General features: G+C 43.0%; 1 protein-coding gene across 1 annotated transcript in view; it reads right to left on the bottom strand.

Annotated features, from left to right (window-relative positions):
- Nucleotides 1–3,315: 3,315 nt before the first annotated feature.
- SMIM3 (small integral membrane protein 3) overlaps nucleotides 3,316–21,524 on the bottom strand; it is a 32,995-nt gene continuing 14,786 nt past the window's right edge. Inside the window, exon 2 of the mRNA XM_056124754.1 lies at nucleotides 3,316–4,577. Coding sequence (XP_055980729.1) covers nucleotides 4,384–4,566 — 183 coding nt within the window. The 5' untranslated portion in view covers nucleotides 4,567–4,577 and the 3' untranslated portion in view covers nucleotides 3,316–4,383. The remainder of the gene's footprint in view (nucleotides 4,578–21,524) is intronic.

Below are 21,524 nucleotides of genomic sequence, written 5' to 3' on the forward strand. Positions count from 1 at the left end.
AGCTGCGCAGGAGGAAGAGAGCGGCTTGGAACGCCTTCAAGAACGTCGAAGAAATAGCTAAGAGGACGAAGAACCTCCGGCTCTGGGCACATCTCTTTGATTCCACTGTTCTTCCTGCATTAACATATGCCTCAGAGACCTGGGCCCTACGCAAACAAGATGAGAACGCCATTCAGGTCTCCCAAAGAAGAATAGAAAGAGCTATGCTTGGAATATCACGTTTCACTCAAATGAGAGAACGAATCCGGAGTTCTGACATCCGTCGACGATCAAGGATCAGGGACGCTGTCTCATTTGCCAAGGTGTCGAAAATCAGATGGGCTGGTCACGTAATGAGATTTAAAGACGACCGTTGGACTAGAGCTGTTACTGATTGGATTCCACGGGATGTCAAGAGACCGCGTGGCCGCCCACCTACCAGATGGTCAGACTTCTTTGTCAAGGTCATGAACGATCGGTTTGAGGCCCTCCATGTTCCCGGAGCGAAGAGATACCATTGGGCTACACTAGCACGCGACAGGGACAAATGGAGACGTTACTGGCGCCCGCTCGAGCAAATCGACGACTAACGGGAAGTTAAGTGATTAAGTGATTAAGTTCTTCATCATGTACATATGCCTTGATTATTAAAATTTACTGGCCCTGTGACAATTTACCACAATAAAGCTGATTGGATTCAACCTCTGTCCAGCAAGGGTCATTCACAGAGAATGAGACAAACACATAAGGCTGGCCAAGTTTTAGGGACACTTAAGCAGCCATGAGAGAGCTGATAGCTTGATGTACCTGAGGGCAGCCAGGGCCATTTCAGAGTCAGTGGGTTCACTTGAAGAGATGTAAGTGTGTACTGTGGGAGGTGTTGTGTAGAGAGGTATTTTCAGGTATGACCCCAAGACCGCTGAACACCACAGTAAAATCCCTATTTTTTTTAATGTGAAAACATGGACTGACATGTTTTGGGGAGTTTGTGGAAGATTTAACGTTCTTAACCTAAGCACATACATTCTCTTTATTTTAAATCATTCCATACAGCTAAATAGGCAAAATCTAGCATCAATTTCAATATACAATTTTTATTTTTATAATTATTGGGCTGGAGGGATAGCACAGCAGGTAGGGCATCTGTCTTGCACGCAGCCGACCCAGGTTCGATTCCTCCACCCCTCTTGGAGAGCCCGGCAAGCTACCGAGAGTATCTTGCCCACACAGCAAAGCCTGGCAAGCTACCTGTGACGTAGTCAATATACGTCACAATAACAATAACAACAAGTCTCACAATTTGTTGTGAGACATTACTGGTGCCTGCTCGTGCAAACTGATGAACAACGGGAGGACAGTGACAGTGATTATTATTATTATTTGCTTTTTGGGTCACACCCAGCGATGCTCAGGGGTTACTCCTGGCTCTGCACTCAGGAATTACTCCTGGTGGTGCTCAAGGGACCATATAGGATGCTGGGAATTAAACCTGGGTCGGCCATGTGAAAGGCAAACATGCAAGGCTATGCTATCACTCCAGCCCCTAGATATAATTTTTAAACCACTGTCATTTATTATTGATTCTACAAATCAAAATTGTAGAATTGTCATCTTGATGAGTTGTTACTTCTGCTACAATTGAAAAGTAAAGGAATAAGAAAGCCCTGGTCCCACTCTAGGATTGTCTCATCTCAGCTGCTATCTACTTATCAGGAAGCTATTCAGGGTTCAGCCTCAAGACCCAGTAGTTGCTTGGATTCATATTAGCACCATAAATGCCTCGTACCTGTCATATTTCTCCCAGTTTAACCAAGTTCCATTGTAAAATCTTGCTTTTACACATTAGCTTTGATTAACTAAATCAAATCTGGACCTCTGAGTATAGTTAGGGAAAGGTAGTTTTCACTTTCTGGCCTCTACTGTCAGAAAAACAAATCAGAAATATAAATTGGGAAGCAAACCAATCAGAATTTAAACACATTTACCAAATTACATATAGCTTGACTATTTTTCCCCATCCCTCCTTTAACTCAGACCCCTATACTATAGCATTATTTCCAGAAAGAGCTCTTTGTTTCCTCTATCTCTCCAGACTAACCACTGCCTTCACTCCATAATTCACAAAGTATGATTGTAAAACTCACAGGACCTGCTCAATCTCCTTGCTTTGGTACCCGCTTAGTTCTTTTAGTCCCCCTACTTCTCCTATTTAGGATGCTCTACGTTCTGCATTTAGCACCGCACTCCTGTCTGTGAACTCAGCCTCGACGATCTAATGCTGTGGTAGATCTGCCATGTGGAGATAATCTCACAAAACATACCACCAGCTGTAAAACCTTTCCCAAGAAACAGATATAGATTTCCAACTGCACCCTGAAAGTATTCTGAATGTCACAAAGCACCACCAACTTGTGCATGCCATACGAAATTCATTCTTTAATTACAAATCCATTCATTCCCCTGCATGCTTAGTCTGTATAAACTGCACAACTGTAACCCACTTGTCAAAGGTAGAGCTCTCAGAGTCAATATGATCCTCCTTCTTTTCTTTCTTACTTCTACATCCAAACTGTCTTTAAGGTCCATGAATGCGTGGGATATTATTACCTGAACTACTACATTTAATAAATACTCTTTTTGTGTGTTTTAAGGCAGGTTTGGAAATTTCTTCTGGGAGGGCGGGGTGGTTTTTAGGCCACACCCAGCCATGTTCATGACTTACTTCTGGCTCTGTGCTTGCAAGTCCCCCGAGTATACCCTCAGTGCCAGATATCAAAGCATATTAACTCTCTCTCTCTCTCTTGCTCTCTCTCATTGTCCGTCTCTCTCTCTCTGTCTCTCTCGTTCACATTTTTCTTGTATGTTGTTTGGTTTGGTTTTGTGTGCTGGCTATCAAATGCAAAGCCCTGTATACAATGAAAGTGCTCCACCTCTGAGTCATCTCTGTCTCTAACAAACTCTATTGGATTTGGTTCGGTTTGTTTGCTTGCTTTCTTGCTTGCTTGGGGGCCACACTTGGCAGTGTTTACACTACTCTTCACTCTGTATTTTGGGTCACTTCCAGCAGTATATGGTTCTTGAGGATCATGTCAAACTGGTGCCAGGGACCACATCTGGGCCTTTCACATGCACAGCATGTTCTCAGCTCTTTGAACTCTCTCTCTCTCTCTCTCTCTCTCTCTCTCTCTCCCTCTCTCTCCCTCTCTCTCCAATTCAGTACACACTCTCCAGAAAAATACCAAAATACCTCAATAATGCTTTCTAACATTTTATTAGAAACTCGTTTTGTACAACAATGAAGTCAGATCAAAGTAACATTTTATAATAACAGCATGGACTGCTTTCTTACATAATTTAATAAATCCCAGGATATTTCTAAATTGGATCAAAGATCTTGAGTGGTTCAGAAATCTTCCTACATCATTTGAAGTAATCGTCACCATTTTCGGGTTGGTTCCAAAAATCCTGGGAATGTGTCTTTAAAATATGTCTGTCCTTTGGATTGGTTGCATTCTGGGGGAAGTCAAGAAGGACAATATGGAGAACTTACTGCAGGATCCAGGCAGAAGGACAGAACTCCCTAGTATGTGGCACACCAGGGGATGGAGGTTAGAGATCCTAGAATTAGGGCAGGGAATTCAGCCACCTGGTATTTTCCAACATTGCTTGAATATCTAAGCGAGACTACTCAGAGTTCGAGCATCTGCTTTGGAAGTCCAGTGCAGAAAGAAACCCACTGCCCATGCCAGCTCCCTTGAGAGTGCCAAAAATAAAGAAGCCTACCCTACATTAAATAGGGGCAAAGATTCTGGCTGAAGAAACTCCTGAAAATTTCCACCTTATCTACTCCTCAACTTGCTCCATCTCCACACCGAGCTCAATCTTCTCCTCATTAAGAAAACTTGAAAAAAGAAAAGTCTTTGAGCCACTGTAGTTTGGGGTCCTTGGAATGAGGATAGAATGCTCTTCACTTGTTTTGAAAAATGGGGCTCTGGTATAACCACTCTTCCACTCGCTCCACCTTGAAGACCATCACCAGCAAATAGGTTATTTGGTTTTTCAAAGCTTCTTAGCATTCGGCATAACACTGCCTATCAGTGGTGGCTTTAAATGCTCACAAACAACTCTACTAAGTCACTAATTTCAAAACTCTATGAGGTAGGTAGGATAGGGATCATGATCTCCATTTGGAAGATAAAGAAGTAGGAACTCACAGAATCATGTCGCTTGACTGAACCTACACTACCAGCCAGTGAGAGAATCAAAACCAGAACAAGGCTCTCCTCTTACATATCACACTCCAGAGTCCACATTCCCAAGGCCTTCCTGCTTAGTTTTGAGGGAGAAGAGACTGAGGGAGTCTATGCCATCCTCATTCGTCACCTGCCCCTCCTTGGGAAGCAGTCATACGGGTCCATTGAGAACAGGATGAGTTCGCATGCGGTAAATGATGACTGCCATCGCTGGGCACAGCAGCAAGGACGTCATGATGACAATGGTGGCCAGGATGATAAGGATAATGACCCAAATATCCAAGATGTGCTTGGGGAGCATAGCTTCCATGGGAACCTGGCTGACGGTGTCCATTCTTCTCCACTCTGCAACAAACAGAAAAGAATAAATAACCACTCAGCACCATCTGCCTACCTACCCTATCAGCTACAAACCTGGTCAGTGGATAAGAAACTTGCCACTCACCAGCCATGTGATCTTTGAGATTGCTCCATCAGGTTCAAGAAGATAGCTCAAAGGCCTGAGTATGTGCTTTGCATGCAGGAGGCCCAAGTTCAATCCCAAGCACCACATGGCCCTCCATGCACTACTAAGAAGTGACCCCTGCAAGCACAGAGCTGGGGATAGCCCCTGAACTTATAAGGTGTGGCCCAAACAACAAACAATAGGTAGATATAAATATTTCTCAGTAGATAATATTAATAACCTCTTTTACTAAAGGCATCCTCTGTGCCAGGACCTGGGTAAGGCACATGGATATGGACTCACTCAGCCCTCAGTCCTACCACAAAACCCCTGAAATAGAGGCTCTAGATTTTTATTCCCTTCTATTGATTGGCTTTTATATTGAATTATTATCAATTTATTCATTGCAAAAGTCTTAAAACATGTAGATGTATCCAGTTTGCTCAAGGAAAGTGAAGTCATATGGATAAACTCCCAAAGACTCCATACTTATCTATTATACAGATGCTTATAAGCAACTGTTTACTCATCTATAAAATGGGAAATTCGGTGATTTGGGTCCTTATCCCTTTCTCTGTTCTCCTGGTATCAGAACCTCCTTTCTTTCATAGTATTAATTCATTCCATGAAGTTTAGTTGGGGTGAGCACTGAGCAGTGGGATAGATAGTGATCTGAGTTTGGCCATCATAAATCTCTATCAGTGCAATACAGAGATAAGCAAGGATCCAAGCTGTCTATAAAAGTGATTTTATACGAAAGTCACAGGAAAAAGTTATTCACTCTGCTCGAGCTGCTAAACTAGAATAGTCTGAGTCTGAGAAGGGAGGACCCGAGAATATCTCACCCATGTGTGCAGAAGCTGTCCCAGAAATAAAAAGACAAATGGAGTCTTGGTGACCTCATATGACCAGTCCAAGTTGATGCCATCTAAGGCTTTGGACATGCCAGATATATATAAATGAGTAGATCCTTGTGTTTTCCTTCACCAGTGTCAGTTTGGTTTGTCCCACTAGTAGTAAAAATTATGAATAATAGCACTGTAGCACTGTCTTCCTGTTGTTCACTGATTTGCTCGAGCGGGCACCAGTAATATCTCACAACAAATTGTGAGACTTGTTGTTACTATTTTTGGTGTATCGAATACTTCACAGGTAGCTTGCCAGGCTTTGCCATGCGGGTGAGATACTCTCAGTAGCTTGCAGGGCTCTCCGAGAGAGGCGGAGGAATCGACCCCGGGTTAAGCTGCATGCAAGGAAAACACCCTACCCGCTGTGCTATTGCTCCAGCTCGATGATGAATAATGATGTAAATCAATTGATTCCAAACTTTTTAAATTCAGAAGTACTCTTCTTCCTAGTAATTCTCACAGTTCTTCAGGTCAAAAGAAATCCCAGGTAGTTCCAGTTATTTTGTAGTTAGGTTAAAACAACTTAATGATCATAACTGGAAAAAATAAACTTTTACTGAAAAAATAACATGCCCAAATTGAAAGAATATTTTTATGATATTTTTACTCAGTTACTTAATGGGGTAAAGAACTACACAACTTCTGAAACTCTGGAATCACTTGGACAATGTTATTCTCACTTCATATTTCACATTCATTTGTGAAATACTTGCTGTATCATAGCAACTGTCCAAAACTCAGCATCACATATAGCATCACCAAAAATATAGTAAGAGTAACAAACATGTTACATTCATAAATCCTAGGTTTTTTAATCCTAGTACCACAAAAATAATAATATTAAGCTGTAAATTACTTTGAGCCAGTAGTTTTCACAGTGGCTGAAAGATTTCAAACATCATTATTCATGTCAAAAAGTTTGAAAATATCACAGCCCCCAACGCACACACACACTCACACACACACACACACACACAAACGCCTTTCTAGTGAGTTCATTGTGGTTCTCAAGGACTCAGATCAGAACTTGCTAACCACAGACATAACACCTTCCTCTGCATATGATATAAACCTAGTACAATCGGTTTTGGTTCCCTGTGCTACAAAGATCTATAATTTTTTTTAAGATCTACAATTCTGAGAGTTGAGACCTCAGGGAAAATTCTCAATTCCAGTTCTATTCCCTCAACAACTTTTTCTTTTAGTGGCTTCAAGCCCACGATTATATAGGTAGATGCTGATTAACATAACCAAAGTACAGTCCCCACGATAGACAAAGACTTTTGTTTCTGTGACTATTGTTAGAGCAACCAACACAAAATTACTCATAAATAGAAAAATAAAATAGAGTGTATCCATGTAATGGAGTATCCTGTAGCAATTTTCATTCATTCACTCATTAATTTAAAAATTACATAGCTCTTGCCACATAAACATAACCCCAATTTTCTTGCAAACACCAATTTATTTAATAGTTCTTAAAAGTAATGACTATCTGTGGTGTTCTTCGAAATATTTTAAGTGTTGGCACTGGAGCAATAGCACAGTGGGTAGTGTGTTTGCCTTGCATGCGGCCGACCTGGGTTCAATTCCCAGCATCCCATATGGTGCCCCAAGCACCGCCAGGAGTGATTCCTGAGTGCATGAACCAGGAGTAACTCCTGTGCATAGCTGGGTGTGACCCAAAAAAGAAAAAAAATATTTTAAGTGGAAAAAGTTAAGTTTAGGACAATGTGTATATGATCCTTCTGCTTCATATTTTGCAGGATTAATTAGTTACATAGAAGAGTACATACAAGTTAAAAAATCTTTGTGCAAGGGAAGGCCCTGCCTCAGAAGCAGGTAGGAATGGGGGGATGGGGGGTGGGAGGGATACTGGGATCCGTGATGGTGGAAAATGGGCACTGGTGGAGGGATGGGTATTTGATCATTGTATAATTGAAACCCAAGCACAAAAATTTGTAAGTTTACAACTGTACCTCATGGTGTTTCACTAATAAAAATTAGAAATAAAAAATCTTTGTGCATCGACTCTTATGTAAGAGTTAACAGAAATTTCTTTCGTTGGAGTAAGAGTAGAAGAAGATTTTGCTTTTCATTCTTCATGGTTTAGTACTGCTTATAGTCTTTAAATGTGATCTTGGGCTCGCTCTTCAAGTCCATGTTCTCCCTTGAACATGTATCTCCCTTGCTTGTCTCTGTTTCTTTGCTTGCCCATTCCCACTCTGGAGAAGCCTGTGTTCTCTTTTGTATACATACTGCTCCCTCATTCTTATAGAAACTTGATTCTAAATTAGTGTCCTATTTCTTGTAATTTCTTTTAAAAAAAAAAAGTATCTTGCTTCTGGGCGTATGGTGCCGCCAGCAGGTCAATCTGTACCTGTGAGGCGAGTGCATCAGCAGCCTGATGGCACCTTCAGACTTCCAGATACCCCAAAAATCGCTGCTGTCAGGTTTGGGGCCGCAGTGTCGAGACACGCGGGGCCTCACTGGATGGGGGTGGAGCCAGCCCTGTCCTCCCCATCCCAACAAGACCCCAAGTCCCAGCCCACGAACAGCCTCTCTGGTTCCTGATCAAGCTGCTTAGCAGTCATTATCCCAGAGACTCAGAAACAAATCTCGCAACCCAGTGGCTCTTGGCAGAAATCCCTCCATATTTAATTGTTAAAATTTTAGAATTTCAAATTTGTGCAAGCACTACTGCAGCCATATGTTAATCATAACCAGCAATAGAAAACAAATTGTCTACTGTTGCCTTTTCAGCAGATCTGAGTGTTGGGGTAAAATCCCAAATAATAATGGTGGATCTGGTGTCAAAATATGCAATGTAATCAAAGTAGAGAGAGAGTAATGTGGAAATCATCTTCCCCACAGGTAGGGGGAGAGTGTGGGATGGGGGTATACTGGGGTTTTTGGTGGTAGAAAATGGGCACTGGTGAAGGTACTGGTATTTCATTGTATGACCGAGACTTAAACCTGAAAGCTTTGTAACTGCTCTCACGGTGATTCAATAAATAAAATTATTAAAAAAATGGAAAAAAGTAAGGTGGAGCTCATACCCAATTTAATCAGCTAATCAGTGGCTGAATAAATAGCAGTACTCCTACATAAAAAAAAAAAGTATCTTGCTTCACCAAAAAAAAAAGTGAGACCCTGCATTACTTTCAATTTTTGTTAACATAACCTGTGTGGAAGGAGAAAGAAAGAAAGAAAGAAAGAAAGAAAGAAAGAAAGAAAGAAAGAAAGAAAGAAAGAGAAAAAAGAAAGAGAGAAAAAAAGAAAGAGAGAGATAAAGAGGGAGGGAGGGAGGGAGGGAGGGAAGGAGAAAAATAAAAGGAAAGAAAGAGGGAAGGAAGAAAGGGAAAGAAGAAGAGGAAAGGAAGGAAGGAAGGAAGGAAGGAAGGAAGGAAGGAAGGAAGGAAGGGAGGAAGGGAGGGAGGAATGGAGGGAGGGAGGGAGGGAGGGAGGGAGGGAGGGAGGGAGGGAGGGAAGGAAGGAAGGAAGGGGAAGGAAAGGGAAGGAGGGAGGGAGAGAGGGAGGGAGGGAGAAAAATAGAAGGAAAGAAAGTGGGAAGGAAGAAAGGGATGGAAGAAAGAGGGAAGGAAGGAAGGAAGGAAGGAAGGAAGGAAGGAAGGAAGGAAGGAAGGAAGGAAGGGGAAGGGAAGGAAAGGAGGGAGGGAGGGAGGGAGAAAAATAGAAGGAAAGAAAGTGGGAAGGAAGAAAGGGATGGAAAAAAGAGGGAGGGAGGGAGGGAGGGAGGGAGGGAGGGAGGGAGGGAGGGAGGAAAGAAGACACACACATACATAACCTTTAAATAAAATTAAACTATGAAACTAGATTAGTGGTCAGCAAATGCCATATACTGAGCTTAGTGAGAGTTTCAATGGGACATATTGTATGCAATCAGATTCATCTATCCCAGTCCAGACTTACTGAATTTTCCAGAAGAGGTGGGGAAAATCTTCTTCTCTCATTTCCCAAGTTTTCTGAATATGTAATCTGGTTTGGTAACTGCTTCACTCCATGAGCTCTAAGACCTCTATGACTCCAGCGCCATGATTAGGGAACTAGTAACTAAGGGAGCTCTGTACTCAGTCTGGCCAGACCTGGGCAAATTCCAGGATGAAAAAGAAGCAGAGTCTGACAAGGATTCTCAGGGATGCAGAATTATCAGGTCTGCCATTCCTTAGAAATGTGGTGACTTTCTCCAAGGTCTATTGCACAGAATCTGACTCACAGGAGTCACAGTTAGAAAAAAATGGGGGAGGAGAAACCATGCTTTGTGGTCTCCTGATTACATCAACAGCTAGCTTGTTGCAGGCCAGAAGAAGCCCACAAGAAGTCCGTTCCAGGAAATCCATTAACATCAAACAGTCTCTCTGACGCCAAATGCCAGGAATACATAATCTCCCTGGCTTATTTTCACAAAACAAACCTATGATTTACAGAAACTTGAGTTCAAGGCTCATCTACAGTCCCAAATCCTGGAACATTGAAAGCAGATCCAGTTTTATTTCACAGATGTCAGAATTTAAGTGCAGAGGTCTCCCCCAGCTCAGTTCTAACAGAGCATAGATCTGGCAAATCCATAATGTTCCTAACTAAAACAAAACAGAACAGAGGACATAGATCAGTGCAACTTTTCTTGCAACCTGTGCTCAAAGACCAGATATTTCAAACTTATTTGGTCCTTTTCAGAAAAAAAAATTAATTATACAGAGGCCCTTAAAATATATCTTACTTAAGAGAAAGTTTTGGCAATTATGGATAAAGCTGCTTTAAACATCTGGATTATATGATACGGGTATATAAAGTTTTGTAATAAACTACCCAGCTGTCTTCCAAAATGACTATCATTTGCATTTCTGCCAACAGCAAGAGTTCCTATTTGTTTCATATATTTATCAGCATTTGCTGTGGTCAGTTATTTTAGATGTTGACCATTCTGGTAAGTGTGTGGTAATATTTCATATGTCTTTAATTTGCAATTTTCTTGTGAAATTAAGATTTTAACATTTATTTATATGCTTGTGATATCACAGCAGATAGGGCATTTGCCTTGCATGCAGCCGACCCAGGTACGATTACTCCGTCCCTCTTGGTGAGCCTAGCAAGCTAGCGGGAGTATCCTGCCTGCATGGCAGAGCCTGGCAAGCTCCCCGTGGCGTATTCGACTTGTGAAAAACAGTAACAAGTCTCACAATGGAGACGTTACTGGTGCCTGCTCGAGCAAATCAACGAACAACGGGAGGACAGTGCTTCAGTGCTACGGTGCTAAGCAAACAAACCACTGAATGCAGTTCACTCTCCCCAGGAGCTTCTAACTCTGCTCCAACAGGCTCAGTCCATCCCTCATCTACAAGCGTGTAACTTCCACTCTCTCCAGACAAACCCCACTCTGGAGACTCCAGATGTTAGAAAACTCCCCCAGAAGCCAGCTCAGAACCAAAGAAAGCTTCCCCAAAGCACGAGCACCAGATTGACCCTCCGACCTGACTTGGAAGATGCCTAGTACAAAGGATGGAGCAATCTTCAGTTTTATGCATACACACATCGTGTCAAAAACAAAAATGGTGGTACCCAACATAAACAGCGTACAGCTGTCCCACGGCCAAGAGCGTGATTACCAAGAAAGCAATTGGGAGCTAACATTCCAGAGGCACAACATACACCCTAAAGGTGAGTCCTACCCACCAGGCAGCAGGCCTGAGCTGTCACACCAAAACTGAGAGGAGCAAATGCAAAAATTCTACTTTGCTATGAAGGCTGACTTGCTAAACAGCTGTGATTGGCTACACATGACCACAACTCCCAAGTCTTTTGGACCGTGACCCCACATCCACTGCCAGACACCAGCAACAGTGAACCCTGTGCCAGAAATCAGACAAGCTAGATCTTGGCAATACAGTAGAAACTGGGCATGATGGGCATGAGTGCCACAAATCCCTCGTTGTCATCAGAAGCACAAGAGTCAGAGCCAGTAGCACCAGATTGCTCATACAAGCAGTTAAGAAATTCTCTCAGGGGGCAGAGCAAGAGTACAATGGGTAGGGCGTTTGCCTTGCATGTGGCCAACCCAAGTTCTATCCCTGGCATCCCATATGGTTCCCCAAGCACAGCCAGGAGTAATTGCTGAGTGCAGAGCCAGAAAGGAACCCCTGAGCATCACTGGGTGTGACCCAAAAAGCAAAAGAAAGAAAGAAGAAAGAAAGAAAGAAAGAAAGAAAGAAAGAAAGAAAGAAAGAAAGAAAGAAAGAAAGAGAGCGAAAGAAATTCTCTCAGGGCCAGAGAAGAGGAAGAAGAAGAAGAAAAGTGCCTGCTATGCTGGGTGGACAGGTGGACGAGAGGGTGGGCTTCAGGTGCATTTATACACTGCTAAACTGAAGAAATGGATCCTTAGACTCATGTACACTTGTACTTGTTGATCTTGGTTCAGTACCCCCATATAGTTCCCCAAACCCCACCAGTACTTATCCTTGAGTACAGAGCCTGGTGGAAGGTGTGTCCCAAAAAAAATAAAATAAAATAAAATAAGACCTTGAGATTAAATTAAATCCCAATGAAATACGTAAGGAAAGCACAGGCAGAACTCCCAGGTTATGGACCTCAGAGGTGTGTTCAATGGTTTGACTCCATTTGTAAAGATGACAAAATAAGTGGGACTACCTCAAACTAAAAAATTTCTCTAGGGGCCAAAGCAACAGTACGGTGGGTAGGGTATTTGCCGTGCACACCATCGATCCAGGTTTGATCCCCTGCACCCCATATGGTCCCCTTAGCCTAAGAGTGATCCATGCACAAAGAACCAGGAGTAAGCTCTGAGCACTGCCAGGTGTGAACCAAAAGAAACAATAATAAAAAGTTTCTCTATGGGGGAAAAAGAACACCTTGAGTGTTAAGACATCCTATTAAATGGGAGAAAATATTTGCATACAAAGCCTCAAGTAAAGGACTAATATCTAAGATATATAAAACAGTCACAAAGTTCAATAATTGGGGGTATGATGCCACCAGCAGGTCAACCTGTACCTGTGGGGCGAGTGCATCAGCAGCCTGATGGTGCCTTCAGGCTTCCTGATACCCCAAAATTGCCTCCATGCCTATGACTGGACACCAACATCTTGGGACCACGTTTACCAAGAAATTAAACAGCCAAAGGTTAGGTATGTGGGAGCCACAGCCACAAACCGCCTCCAGTTCAGTTATACAAGCTCATTTATCAGCCTTATTTCAGAGACCCATAAATAAATCTTGAAAGAGATGAAAAGCATAGCTGAACAGACCAGGATAAATCAGAGGGGGGCAGGTTGGCCTGTGTCCACCCAAGCAAAGCCCCAGGCAGCCACTTGCTCCCACATTCCAAAATCACCTCCATACCCCCGGCCTGACTCCACTGTCTCAGGACAGACCTCATCAAGATATAATCTGCTAAAAATCAGGTTCACTGGTTTTGTGACTGAACTCTCCAGGCTTTCTAGAAGTTGTGATGGGCTACCTCCCCTCACTTTCCAAAACTCCTGGAAGCACTGGTAGTCACCCCCCATGAACCAACTGCAGTGCCACCATACATGGTGGCGCTACTACCGGTAGTTCTACTACCAGTCTTGCTTCAGAGACCCATAAATAAATCTTGAAAGAGATCAAAAGTCATAGTTAATCTCAGACCACACAAGGCTGAACAGACCAGGGTAAATCGAAGGGAGGCGGATCAGTCTGGTGCCTGCCCAAACAGAGTCCCTGGCAACCACTTTCTCCCACAGTCCAAAATCACCACCATACCCTTGGCTTGACTCTACCATCTCAGGACAAACCTCACCGAGACACAATCTGCTGAAAATTCTGGTATGCGGGTTCTGTGACTGAAATCTCCAGGCTTTCTCAGGGTCAGGACGGGCTATCTTTCCCCTCTCTCTGTACTTTGAGAAGCCTCGGCAGTTACATCCCAAAGCTGCCAACCCAATGAAAAGGCTACTCTAGCCTACCATTCTGATAAAAATACCAAATTCCTTTACTCCATGACTTGGAGGCCAACCACACATACTAGGGGAAAAGGGAGCTCAGAAAAAGAGGGGAACACCAAATAAAGGTGTTGGGAGGATCCTCCCAGGATGGGAGAAGCATGCTGAAAGTAGACTATAGACCAAACATGATTGCCACTCAATGTTTCTTTTGCAAACCACAACACCCAAAAGGAGAGAGAGAACAGAGGGGAATGCCCTGTCACAGAGACAGGGTGGGATGGGGGGAATGGGGGGTGGGAGGGATACTGGGATCCGTGGTGGTGGGAAATGGGCACTGGTGGAGGGATGGGTATTCGATCATTGTATAATTGAAACCCAAGCACAAAAATGTGTAAGTCTGCAACTGTACCTCATGACGTCTCACTATTAAAAAAATGTTTAATAAAAAAATTTAAAAAATTAAAATAAAAACCAAATTCCCTGAACAAACACCATGACCCTTAGCACTTGTATTGCAAACTATAATGCACAAAAGGAAAAGGAGAGAGAGAGCAACAAGGAAAGTGCTTCCCATAAAGGGAGACTGGGGGTGGGGGGTGGGGTGTTTGGGGATGGTGGGAGGGAAACAAGAGACATTGGTGGTGGGAAATGTACACTGATGGAGGGATGGGTGCTGGATCATTGTATGACTGAAACCCAATTATAAACAGTTTTTTAATAGTCTAGCTCATGGATATTCAATTTAAAAAATTTTATAAAGTAATGTGGAGTCTATGCCCAATTCAATCAGATTAATCAATGGCTGAATAAATAGCAGTACTCCTACATTTAAAATAAAAAGCTCGGGGGTATGGTGCCGCCAGCAGGTCAGTCTGTACCTGTGAGAGGAGTGCATCAGCAGCCTGATGACGCCTTCAGACTTCCAGATACCCCAAAATTGCTGCTGTCCCTTTGGCAAGACCCCAAAAACTTGGGGCAAAGTTTACCAAAAAAGTAAAAAGGCCAAAAGTTAGGTATGTAGGAAACACATCCACAAACCAACTCTGGCTCAGCTATATAATTGGAGGCAAGGCCTCTCTGATCCCAGAGATCCCAGAGACTCAGAAACGAATCTTGAAAACCAGCGGCTTTAGGTAGAAATGCGTCCGGTCCCTGCAGTAGGTTACCGGTGCTGGGCCAACCCAGGTGGGAATAGGTTTCGTGCCTTGGCCTGTTCCCCCGGGCGGCCCAGTGGCCGCCATCCTTCAGAGGCCACTGGATAGTCAGACTTGGGCCCCCAGTGACGAGACACACAGGGCCTCACTGGATGGGGGTGGAGCCGGGCTTGTCCTCCCCACCCCAACGAGACCCCAAGTCATCGCCCACGAATGGCCTCTTTGGCTCCTGATGCAGCTGCTTAACAGCCATGATCCCAGAGACTCAGAAACAAATCTCAAAACCTAGTGGCTTTTGGCAGAAATGCGTCCAGACCCCACAGTACGTTACTGTCGTCGGACCACCCCAGGGAGGAAAGGGTGTTGTCACTCTTCCTGCTCCCTCTTGGCGGCTCGGTGGCCATCATCCTTCAGAGGCCATTGGACAGTCAGGCCTGGGCCTGCAGTGACAAAACTTGTTGGGTCTCACGGGATGCGGGGGGGAGCCGGGCCTGTCCTCCCCGCCCCAACGAGACCCCAAGTCATCGCCCACTAATGGCCTCTCTGGCTCCTGATCAAGCTGCTTAACGGCCTTGATCCCAGAGACTCAGAATCAAATCTCGAAACCCAGCGGCTTTTGGCAGAAATGTGTCCGGACCCTGCAGTAGATTACTGTCGCCGGGCCACCCCAGGGGGGAAAGGGTGCTGTCCCTCCGCCTGTTTCCCCCTGGCGGCTCGGTGGCCACCATCCTCCAGAGGCCATTGGACAGTCAAGCTTGGGCCCGCAGTGACGAAACTTGTTGGGCCTCACGGGATGGGGTGGAGCCGGGCCTGTCCTCCCCACCCCAATGAGACCACAAGTCATCGCCCACGAATAGCTCTCTGGCTCCTGATCAAGCAGCTCAACAGCCATGATCCCAGAGACTCAGGAGCAAATCTCGAAACCCAGTGGCTTTTGACAGTAATCCCTCCAGATTTAAGTGTTAAAATTTCAGAATTTCAAAATCACATGGCCCTACTTCAGCCACGCGACATCATATGTTATTCATAACCAGCAATAGAACACAAATTGTCTATTGTTGCCTTTTCAGCATATCTGAGTGTTGGAGTAAAATCTCAAATAATAATGGTGGGTCTGGTGTTGAAATATTGAATGTGATCAAAGTAGAGAGAGAGTAATGTGGAAATCATCTGCCCCACAGGTGGGGGGAGGGTGTGGGATGGGGGTGTACTAGAGTTTTTGGTGGTGGAGAGTGGGCACTGGTGAAGGTATGGGTGTTTCATTGTATGACCGAGCCTTAGACCCAAAAGCTTTGTAACTGCTCTCACGGTGATTCCATAAATAAAATTATAAAAAATGAAAAAAAAAAGTAAGGTGGAGTTCATGCACAACTCAATCAGCTAATCAGTGACTGAATAAATAGCAGTACTCCTACAAAAAAAAAAGCTCAATAACAACAAAAACAATAATCCCATCAAAATTAAAGAGAGAATATGAACAGACACTTCCATAAAGTGGACATACAGAATTAAAATGGACATTTAAAAAAAGTGTTCATCATTATAATGCAAACCAAAACAATGAGACATTATTTCACACCAGTGAGAATAGCGTATATCAAGAGGACTAGAAACAACCAGTTTTGATGGGGATGTGGTGAAAAATGAAGCCTTATCAGTTTGTGTGAATGTCATTTTGTTCAACCTCAGCAAAACAGTATGGATATTACTGTTTCACACTAGCACTGCCAGTGTAAAACTGAGCAAAGAACCAGGAGTAAGTCCTGAACATTGCTGGGTGTGGTCTAAAAGAGGGGGGAGGGGAGAGGAGAGAGAATAAAATTCCCATCTGACCCACCAATCCTACTATTTGGCATCTATCCCCAAAATACAAAAACATTAATTCTCAGTAATATATATATACACTCTCGCTCACTGCAGTATTTAGTAAAATAACCAGAATAGGGAACCAACCCATGTCCAGTGACAGATGAATGAATAGAGATGTTGTATCAGCAGGACCTCTGCATGCTGTCGTAAAACTGGCACTTATAATCACAGAAGTAGACCATTAATTCTCAACCTTTCTATATCTGTGGACTGGCAGTTGAAGACCACTGGTATATATACATATATATAATATATAGACATATAGGTACATAATTCAACTATAATATGAAATCATGCAGCTTGCTGCAACATGAATGGAACTGGGAAATATCATCAATTAAAGAAAGTCAGAGGAAAGACAAATACCATTTGCTCTCACTCGTGTGTGGTCTACAGGCAAAACAAGGAAATAATATCAAACAGTGATAAACCCTTGCCCTTGAATCACAAAACTCAGATTACCAAGTAGTGGGTAAAGGGTGAATGGAAAATAAAGAGGTGACTAGAAATAACATAAGAACACTGGCAGTGCCCTGCCACAGAGGCAGGGTGGGATGGGGAGACGAGGGGGTGGGAGGGATGCTGGGACCTGTAGGGGTGGAGGATGGGCACTGGTGGAGGGATGGGTACTTGACCATTGTATAACTGAAACCCAAGCACAAAATTTTTTAAGTCTATAACTGTACCTCTTGGTATTTCACTAATTAAAAAAAAAGGAACACTGGCAGATGTTATTGGCCTCTTTGGTAGTGGTGAAATGAAGAAACTTTGTACATAAATTCCATAAACATTACCACTTCTCTAACCATGTTACCTAAACTCTACTTTAAAAGAATTTTTTTTCTATTTTCTTAGAGGCTCTAGAGCTTACAGTGCTCACTTCTTTCACAATACAATACAAACTAAAAGTAATACTGAACCATAACACATAAAATGTACATGTTTGTGAAGTTTGGCCTTTTCTTTAACTGAAAGATCAGAAAATCACGTTCCCCAGTTAGCTTTCTGGTGCTCCTGCTTAGCATTTGGCCGATCAGTTTCCCCGAAGTCCCTGGGGCTTCTCAATACCCTGATCAGCAGCAGGGGCCATGCAGAACTTCTACTCCAGCATAGGAAAATGAATCTGTGTGTCTAGGCAGCAGAAGACAGAAGGAGCACCTTCTCGTTTCTCTATCAGGCATCCTTCAAGGGACTGGTCCCCAGGTGGTTGGGGCAGGGGAGAGAAGAGGCCCATCACTTCCACTTCCACTTCTAGCCACTGTCAAAGAAAGACATGCTCCCTAACTGAGAACTACACAACCCATATATTCATCCTCTTTAACAGCATATGGGGAAATTTTGCGTGATGGAAAGCGGGACTGAACGCTGCCACCGCCTGTCTCTTCCTCCTGCCTCTTATTTGACCTTTGTTTGGCATCTGGGTGTCCCAGCTCCCATGAAGCCACAGAACTCTGCTTCTTTAAACTTAAAGCAATAACCCATCAATTTGTTTATCCCTTGTTTTGAAGCTGTGCTACTTGGTATTTCTGACTAAGGGGTCACATTAGAATATGATTCAAACCACTCATCACAAATGTAACCATATCAGTGTTTGTTTTTAATGTGGCCATGGAAAATAAAATAGTCATCAGGTCTAAAACTGCTATGATTTTTAAAGTGGCATACTTCATCTGCTATTTACCTTACTTATGAATAAGGAACTTTGACATTTGTGCTACGGAAGTCTGTCCAACAAACTAAATGAACACTATTCTGAACTAATCAGCAGTCATTGTTACCCGTAGTTTCTGATGCCGTCCAGGTCCTATGTTAGCCCTGGGAACTGGGCACAATAACAGCTCCTGTTTAGACCACAGTGATAAAATTATAATTGTCCAAATGAGGTGGAGAAATGGCTCAAGTGGTAGAGTAATGTATAACAAGTATGAGCCCCTGACTTCAATCCCCAGCATCACTTACTCCCTAAGCCCTGCCAGGTATCACCTGGGTGACCCCCAAGCAGTGCCAGGCATAAACAAAAAGCAATGGGGCCTCAGAGAGAGTGCAAAGAAATAGAGCAAATGCTTAGCATTCAGGAGCCCCAGGTTCCAACTTTGGCACCTTTGGAAGAAACAACCAAGCATCACTTGGGTATGACGCCCCCCAACACATACACACACACACACACACACACACACACACACACACACTCACTCACACGCATACATAATCTACAAATGACTAATTGGGATCCATTAACCTAACTAAATGTAATGGTGGTGAAAAATAGTACTGGTGAAGGGAAAGGTGTTTGATCACTGCATGACCGAGACCTAAACCTGAAAGCTTTGTAACTTTTCCCACAGTGATTCAATAAATAAATACAAGAAGAAAAAATAAATAAATAAATAAAATTATGAAAAATAAAACTGAAAAACAGCTAACTGAATGGGAAATATATTTTCATTCAAAACTCCACCCCTCTCAGAGAGCCCGGCAAGCTACTGAGAGTATCTCGCCCGCACAGCAAAGTCTGGCAAGCTACCCATGACGTATTCGATATGCCAAACACAGTAACAACAAAGTCTCACAATGGAGACGTTACTGGGCCCGCTCAAGAAAATCGATGAACAACGGAAGGATAGTGATAGTGACAGTGACATGAGATAAAGGTTTGATATTCATAATGTGTAAAATACTCACAAAGATCAACGAAACAAATTCAAAATCCCTATCAACAAATGAAGAGAGGAAATGAATAGACACTTCTCAGAGAAAGACAAGTGGAAGGCCGGTAGACACATGAAAAAAATGTTCAATATCACTTTTCACTAGAGAAATCAAAATCAAGACAGTGAGACACTATCCCCCACACCAGTAAGAATGGCAGATATCAAAAACAGTAGGAACAATATGTTTTGGCAAGGATGTAGTGAAAAAGCAACTCCCATCCACTGCTGGGGGGAATGTTGTCTGATACAACCCCTGTGTTTCCACAGTATGTAAAGTTCTCAATAAACTTAGAATTGAACTACCATTTTCACAACAATTCCACTTTGGGGCATCTACCCCGCCCCCGGTCATAAAAACACTCTCTCAAAAGGACATAAGCATGGCATTATTCATTACTGCACTCTGTACAACAGCTAAGATATGGAATCAACTTAGGTGTCCAGCAGCAGATGAACAGATTATGAAGATACTGTAATATATACAATGAAATACTATGCAGCTTCAAGGAATGATGAAATCATGCAATTTGCTGCAACATGGTTGGAACTGGAAGATATCACATTGAGTGAAGTATGTCAGAAGAAGCAACACAAAAACAGGGTGATCTCACTTATATGTGAAATATAGAATACTGATTGAATGTACTGTATTAAATGAGGGATGCTCAGATCATCCCTGACCCCGGTGTTCAGAGAGGAGACAAACAGAGAAGGAAACAAATCAAGGGGGAAGAAGAAAATAAGAAATAACATGTTAACAGGCATCTGGGCTTCAATTATACCAGTGATACGAGTGAGAGTATATCCATATACACAAAACACAGATTCAACAGAACTGGAAACATGAGATCTAAGTGGCAACCACTGACACTTAGTAATGTGCCTGTTAAATTGAGAGACAGAGGGGAGTGGGGGTTGGGATGGGGAGGGAATCTGGGAACACTGGTGGGGGAAAGTTGACACTGGTGGAGGGACTGTTGTTGAATTATTCTATGCCTAAAATGCAACTATCAGTAACTTTGTAAATCATGACTAACAATTTTTTTCTTAAAAATGCATGGTCTCCATGCCCTACCGAGGTCACGAGTTGCCCCCCATGAGCCGCTCTCCAGCATGGCCATGGCTCCAGAAGCACAAGGACTTAATGCAGAACCCGGCAGCTTGCGGCAGTAAAGTGAATGGACTATGCGTTAATCCATGCCAACATGCCTGCCTGGAGGGAAAAGGATGTTGCTCCCGTCTACCTTTTCCCCTCTGGACAGCAAGATGGTGGCCGCCTCGGAGCTTTTTGGAAAGCCAGGTATGAGCTGGTCGTGACGGGGGCGACTGAAACCTCATGGGAAGGGGGGTGTTCCGGGCTCATCCTTCACACCCTACTGAGGTCACGAGTTGCCCCCCATAAGCGGCTCTCCGGCACGGCCATGGCTTTAGAGCCACAGAAACCAGTCTCATAATTATCTGACTCTCGACAGAAATACTTCCAGGCTTAATAAGTAAAATATCAAGAAATCCAAAATCACGCTCATCATTTGATTCTTGTAACCAGCTATAGAAACAAACTGTTTCAGAATGTCTTTTCAACAGGTCTGATTTGGGGGTGTAAACTCTACATAATAATAATGCATCTTTTGTCGAAACAATGAATCTAATCAAAGTAAATAAAGTATTAACCAGATTTCATCTGCCTCACAGGCATTGGGAGGGTTGGGAGGGAGGTATATTGGGGTTCTTCTTGGTGAAAAATAAGTACTGGTGAAGGGACATGTGTGTGATGATTGCATGACCGAGACTTAAACCTGAAAGTTTTGTAACTTTTCCCACACTGATTCAATAAATTAATAAATTTTAAAAATAAATAAATAAAATAAAATATTTTTATTTTCAAAAATGTCAAGCTATTTAATTTATATTGGAATTAAACACTCTTGGCACTAATAAAATGTTCAAACTGCTTGTAAAAAAAATGCATGGTTTCACTAAATGCCATTAAGCACTAAAAATTTAGAAACCAGTTAAAAAAAAGTTACCAGACTAAAATTTGAAAGAAGAGAAAAATCCAATGAAGTTAGCCTGACACCTGAGGCAGTATTTTCATTAGATAAAGAAGGAGACTAAGCTTTGAGTCTTAGTCCCAAGATAGACTCTGGTGAATGAGGGAGCAAAAGCTGATGTCTGAGATAGCGATGATTGGGTCATTCTGAGGCAGGACTTCAAAGAGTGACCTAAAAGTACAATCCCAAAGAC

Source organism: Sorex fumeus, unplaced genomic scaffold (assembly GCF_029834395.1).
Source record: "Sorex fumeus unplaced genomic scaffold, SorFum_2.1 ptg000051l, whole genome shotgun sequence".
In the NCBI taxonomy this organism is placed as follows: domain Eukaryota; kingdom Metazoa; phylum Chordata; class Mammalia; order Eulipotyphla; family Soricidae; genus Sorex; species Sorex fumeus.